The sequence below is a fragment of the Moschus berezovskii genome, chromosome 18, assembly GCF_049115385.1.
Source record: "Moschus berezovskii isolate FMDL1 chromosome 18, NW_MosBer_1.0, whole genome shotgun sequence".
Classification (NCBI taxonomy): Eukaryota; Metazoa; Chordata; class Mammalia; order Artiodactyla; family Moschidae; genus Moschus; species Moschus berezovskii.
In genome coordinates this window covers 73,229,163-73,235,162 of record NC_142477.1, presented here as the reverse complement: position 1 = coordinate 73,235,162, position 6,000 = coordinate 73,229,163, and the positions used below count along the sequence as shown (strand labels likewise).

The following is a 6,000-nucleotide window of genomic DNA, read 5'->3' as shown; positions in this document are numbered from 1 at the left end:
CTCCTCTTTCAAGGCTCAGCTCAAGACTGGCTTGGGGTGGAAAAGTCATGCACAGTGTTCCAATCTGCCTTCACACTGCATTCAGTGGCCCGCTCAAAGTCTGTCTTTTCACCAGCCTGTGAACTCCCAGTGGGTAGGTGCGTCTGAAACCTGTAACCCTCCAAACCTGGCACAGTCCACGTTATTCAGGAGGGCAGTAGTTACGCACTGGCCTTGAAAATCATACCAACAAAGGTTGAATCTTGGCTTTGCTACTTAACAGCTATGTAACCCTGAGCAAGATCCTTAACCCCCTTCCTGGGCCTCAGTTTCTTCACCTGCAAAGTGGGGATAATAATTAAACGGCGTCACAGGCTGTCGTGAGGTGTTCAAAACGAAACGCAAGCACTTAAAGCTCATGACCCAGTGGCTACCACACAGAATTCTTAACTGAAACTTACTATGAAGTTCTCTATATATGCTTGCTGTAAAAGAAGATAAGGCTGTGAATAACTACACTTTTCTTACAAGGGCCACCTTCTTATCGGAAAGCTTTGCTGAGCCCCTGACGACACTTCTCTAGCTCTGGGGCTCCAGAGTGACTGACAGCAGGAGCGCAGCGGTCTCCCAGCGGAGGGCGGGGCGGAGGCCCGCGCGCGGTCACGTGGGAACGCGGGGGGCGGGCCTTTGCGCGCGCAGGTTCCGCGGCCGGGTTGACACTTCCGGGTGGGATCCGAGTGCGGCCGCTGGCCCGGGGCTGGCGCTTCCCGCAGCAACCATGGCGTACACCGGCCTCACCGTCCCTCTCATCGTGATGAGCGTGTTCTGGGGCATCGTCGGCTTCCTGGTGCCCTGGTTCATCCCTAAGGGTCCCAACCGGGGGTAAGTGCTCCAGGCCTGCCTGGGGAGGGAAGCGCGGTGAGAACCCGCCGGGCCGGGCGGGGAAGGGGGACGGCGCCGGTCGGAGACCTTGCCCGGTGATCCCGCCCTCCAGTCAGGCTTCGGCCCCCCAGCCCCCGGCAGCCCCCCGACTTGCTTTTCGCGGCAGCCTCAGTGTCTCCCAGCCTGAACTGAGGAGGGCGGTCTCCGGCGGAAGCTCCTTGGGAAGAAGCTTCAGGGGAATTTTGTTTCCTCACGGCCCTGTGTGGGGAGGGTGCCGTCGTTGTATCCCTCCTCGAGGAGAAGTTGGGGCTCGTCACCAGACGGCTGTCGCCTTACCCCGCTGTCTATCCAAATGAGGCCTCCTTTGTCTACTCTTTAAGGGGACGGATCAAATAAATAAAACAGAAATTGACCTCTACCTCACAGGCTGTCGCAGTTGCACAGCTCACGCGTGTGCCGCAGCGTTGAGCCCAGGCCTTGCGTCTAGTGGGCGCCAGGAGCTAGTTGGGGCTTGATCTGGAGCGAGGTTAACTACCAAAGAGCAGGAGGTATTGTTTAGAAACCCCTGCGTCATACCTTTCGAAGGGTGCTCCAGCACTTGTGTATGAGTGTAACAAGCTCTTAGAATGATTGGGTAAGAAAGACTCTCCCCGCTCCCCCGACTTCTTTGTTAAATAGAGCTTTATCTGTTTTCTAAGTAAACTTTTTTAATTATTGTATGAAATAGTGTTATCTTCAAAGGAGCTTTGGAAACCCTCTTTCTGGTTCCTCTTTGCCTTTTAGTCATTTTTTCTCAGCAGCAAGATCATGTGGGGGTGAAGCTTATTATGAATCACAGATTTTGGGGAACACCATCTCTTGTTTTATTCTTTGAAACTAATTGGTGACTTCACAGTGCTCTGCATGCATAGCAGGCATTCAATAATGGGTTGTTGAGTGATCTATTGCCTTTATTAAAGGAAAGAAAATGCTCTTACTTAATAGTTTGTGACCTGAACCGCTTTTGCTGTCTGCAATAAACTTGTGTTAGACCCGTTCCTTTCATCTAGCTTACAAGTAAATCATGATTTGTTTAAAAAGTAAAAATTGTAGGCGAATTTATCGTCTGGCTGCATTATGCCCACCCATTCTGCTCCCCGCTACTCCCTCCTCGGATGGCATCAGTTATGTAGGGTCATCTTTCCAGCCTGTAATAGATGAGAATTCTCAGGTTATTAAAACAATTTGTGTTAACCAAATTTAATTCCTTGGACTTGTTTCTCCTACTCGAGTTAGAGAAAAACAAAGTGCTCTTGTGTTTCTGTCTTCAGCTGCTTCGTTACCCACTATCTTTCCAGCCTTCATGCTCAGAAAACATTTATTAATGTGCTGGTAGTGTTGACCACTTCTTTCTTGCAGTTCCCTATTTGGGGCCCACTGAGCCCAGCCTTGGGTCTTGATGCCATTGTTCTCACCCAGAGTAATGAGGTGCCTCCTGTGGGCCATGGGTTTCTCAGTTTGTAGTCCTAGTGTTGCGGTTCAGGTTTGACCTGCTAGTAATAGGTTATCTGGATTTAATTCATAGCCTCCACCCCAGCCCTTGTTATTTCCTGCTCTTGGTAGGATCGAACAGGTCTTAAAACACAAGGTGTCTCCTAGGAGTTACTGTATTACACTTTGAGAAACACTGCTCCCAGTTGGACGATCCCTATGACCTTGGATAATTTAACTTTTCCGTGTTCCTACTTCCTCTCTGTAAAATGGAAATATTAGTACTAAATTATTATTGTTTCTCTTTTACCTCCTGAAAAGACCGCAGATAATTTTTTTTTTAAATGGAGGAGCTGAATTGTTTCAAGGACTATGGTGAATTTTTATTTTTATTTTTTCCAATTTTATTTATTTATTTTTTTCAAGTTGAACAGACTAAATTTCTTTAAACAAACTTACTTATACTCCAGAGTCCGAATTTTTATTTTTTAATCTTTATTGCTTTTTTTTTTTTACTTTACATTGCATTGGTTTTGCCATACATTGACATGAATCCTCCATGGGTGTACATGTGTTCCCCATCTTGAACCCCCCTCCCACCTCCATCCCCATACCATCCCTCTGGGTCATCCCAGTGCACCAACCCCGAGCATCCTGTATCATGCATCGAACCTGGACTGGCGATTCGTTTCACATATGATAATATACATGTTTCAATGCCATTCTCCCAAATCATCCCACCCTCGCCCTCTCCCACAGAGTCCAAAAGACTGTTTGTTATATACATCTGTGTCTCTTTTGCTGTCTCGTATACAGGGTTATTGGAGAAGGCAATGGCAAGCCACTCCAGTACTCTTGCCTAGAAAATCCCATGGATGGAGAAGCCTGGTAGGCTGCAGTCCATGGGGTTACTCAGTCGGACACGACTGAGTGACCTCACTTTCACTTTTCACTTTCACGCATTGGAGAAGGAAATGGCAACCCACTCCAGTGTTCTTGCCTGGAGAATCCCAGGGACGGGGGAGCCTGGTGGGCTGCCGTCTATGGGGTTGCCCAGAGTCGGACACGACTGAAGCAACTTAGCAGCAGCAGCATACAGGGTTATCGTTACCATCTTTCTAAATTCCATATATATGCATTAGTATACTGTATTGGTATTTTTCTTTCTGGCTTACTTCACTCTGTATAATAGGCTCCAGTTTCATCCACCTCATTAGAACTGATTCAAATGTATTCTTTTTAATGGCTGAGTAATACTCCATTGTGTATATGTATATGGTGAATTTTTAATGCAGGAGAGCATTTCCGATTTGAAGGATTGAAAACATTTTCATTAAGGAGACAAGTAAAGGTGCTGTGTGAGGAGAGAAAAGAGTTTTTGCTGTTAAATTTTCTTCTCTGAGATCCCTGCATGTCAAAATGCAAAAACTTGGGTGATTAGAATTTCAGGACCTTGTGAAACTGGAGGGAAATGAGGGCAAAAGGGAACAAGGTCTTCTGAATCTGTATGTAACCTAAAGCAAGCCCCTTACCGTCATCTTTTCTGCACCTGAAAAAGGGCAGAATACAATGAAGTCTGTACCTGGAATGCTGGTTCCTAACTGTTCCTATTCTTTATGATTTCCCACTTTCCTCTAGGAATCTAGAGATTCTCTAAAAACTTCAGGTGGGGGAGGGGGTGGAAACAGAGCACGGGGATTAGTGTGCCAAGGATTCACAGCTCCAGTTTTTTCAGACATAACATTGTTAAACATACAGAAAAGGAGAGTAGTGTAAGTATTATGTAACACTACCCAGATACAATAATGTTAACATTCATATTTGCTTTATATTTGCTTTGTCTCTGAAGCCAGGTGTGCATACATACATAATTTTGCTGAACCATTTGAGCACACATTGCAGTCATTGTGACACTTTACCCCTAAACACTTAAGCAGACCATAACTAAGGAAAAAAACACATCAGGAACTGATGTTTTCATGCTTGTTGGCCACGTCACACCTCTGAGCTTGCGAGATCTTAGTTTCCCAGCACACTGGACACTCGGAGTCTTAACCACTGGACCAGCAGGGAATTCCCATGAGGGACCTTTTGCTCTCCAGTGTCAAATGAATAGTACAAAGGGGCCTCACCTGTTTCCATTTTCTGAGATGGTCTTTTGGGGAAGAGGAAGATGGAGGGAGGGATTCTGGGTTGGGGCAGGGGAATGGAAGGAGATGAACGGGAGCTTGGGATGGAGGCTAAACAAACGTGATGCGTTTAGGGACACTCAGGGCACCCACGTTCAGGAGTGAGACGCTGTTTGCAAGTAGAGGGTGAGAAGGGGACTGGAGGGGACTGACGAGTGAGAGGCTGGGCTCGATCTTATAGAGCGTCAAACACTTTTGTTGTGGAACTATCAAAATTTGATAGTGCAAGCCTTAATGCCTGTTCATGTATGTATCATATTATAAGCTTATGTATGAGGTACGTATTTTGTTGAAGAATGTGCCTGCAGGATATATCTAGAGTCTGACCAGTTCTCACGACCCATACTGCTACCAGGCTGGTCCATTAGTGCAGCTGTCCTCTAACTGGTTTTTCTGCTTTTCCCCTTGCTTCCTCTTCCCAAGTCTGTTTTCACCCTGCAGAGAGATCCTATTACAGTTTGGATCAGATTTTGTCATTGTTGTTAGTTGTTTGGTTGGATCTGACTCTTTGCGACCCCGTGGACTGTGGCCCACCAGGTTCCTTTGTCCATGGAATTCTCTAGGCAAGAATACTGAAGTGGGTTGCCATTCCCTTCTCCAGGGGATCTTTCCAATCCAGGGATCAAACCCTGGTCTCCTGCATTGCAGGCAGATTCTTTACCACCTGAGCCACCAGGGAAGCCCCATTTTGTCATTCCTCTCTGCAAATCCCTCCAAAATAGCTTCCCTTTTCCTTTCAGAGGCTGTGAGATACCTCTGATCTCACTTCCTACCAGGCTCTTCTTGCTGTGCTCAGCCACCTGTCCCTTTGAACCTGATGCCCTCTCACCAGGAGCCTTTTCTTTGCTAAACTTCATCCCTTTTGCTTTCTCCTCTCTCCAGAGCCTGGTATATGCAGGACACTGAGTCTGTTGAATGAGTGAATGGACAAGCCGATGTATTAACCACAGGGGGATAAATATATATGTGTATGTGTGTTGTGTGTGTGTATATACACACACACAACACACACACACACACGCACGCACAGAATTTCTAAAGGATAAGTTAAACATCATCACATAGAGGAGTTGTGATATTTGCTCCCTGCCTTATAGGAGATAGTCTTGCATATTCTGTGGAGTGTGGAGATGCCATATTTGGAAATCATTCTTACAGATGATGGGCGTGCCTTAAAGGTGTTAAGGACTTCCTTGTTGGTCCAGTGGCTAAGACTCCATGTTCCCAATGCAGGCTACCCAGGTTCGATCCCTGGTCAGGGAACTAGAGTCCACATACTGCAATTAAGACCCAGAGCAGCCAAAAAACAAAGAACTAATCCTTATAGATTGGTGACTGCAGGTGCAGGGGCGGTATGAGTAAGGAGATGACAAAACTGAGGGATGGAAGTGGCGGAGCTTTTCAGGAGTAGGAGATTTCAAAGGGGAGCCTTTAGAAAGAGAAAGTGAAAAGACTATCACAAGTTCAGTTTTTTAAAATG

At 46.4% G+C, this 6,000-nt stretch overlaps 1 protein-coding gene across 1 annotated transcript in view; it reads left to right on the top strand.

Moving 5' to 3' along the window:
* The first annotated feature begins 664 nt into the window (after nucleotides 1–664).
* The window catches only part of ATP6V0E1 (ATPase H+ transporting V0 subunit e1), a 29,883-nt gene continuing 24,547 nt past the window's right edge, over nucleotides 665–6,000 (top strand). The window contains exon 1 of the mRNA XM_055421837.2: nucleotides 665–861. Within this exon, the coding sequence (XP_055277812.1) occupies nucleotides 758–861 (104 nt within the window). The 5' untranslated portion in view covers nucleotides 665–757. The remainder of the gene's footprint in view (nucleotides 862–6,000) is intronic.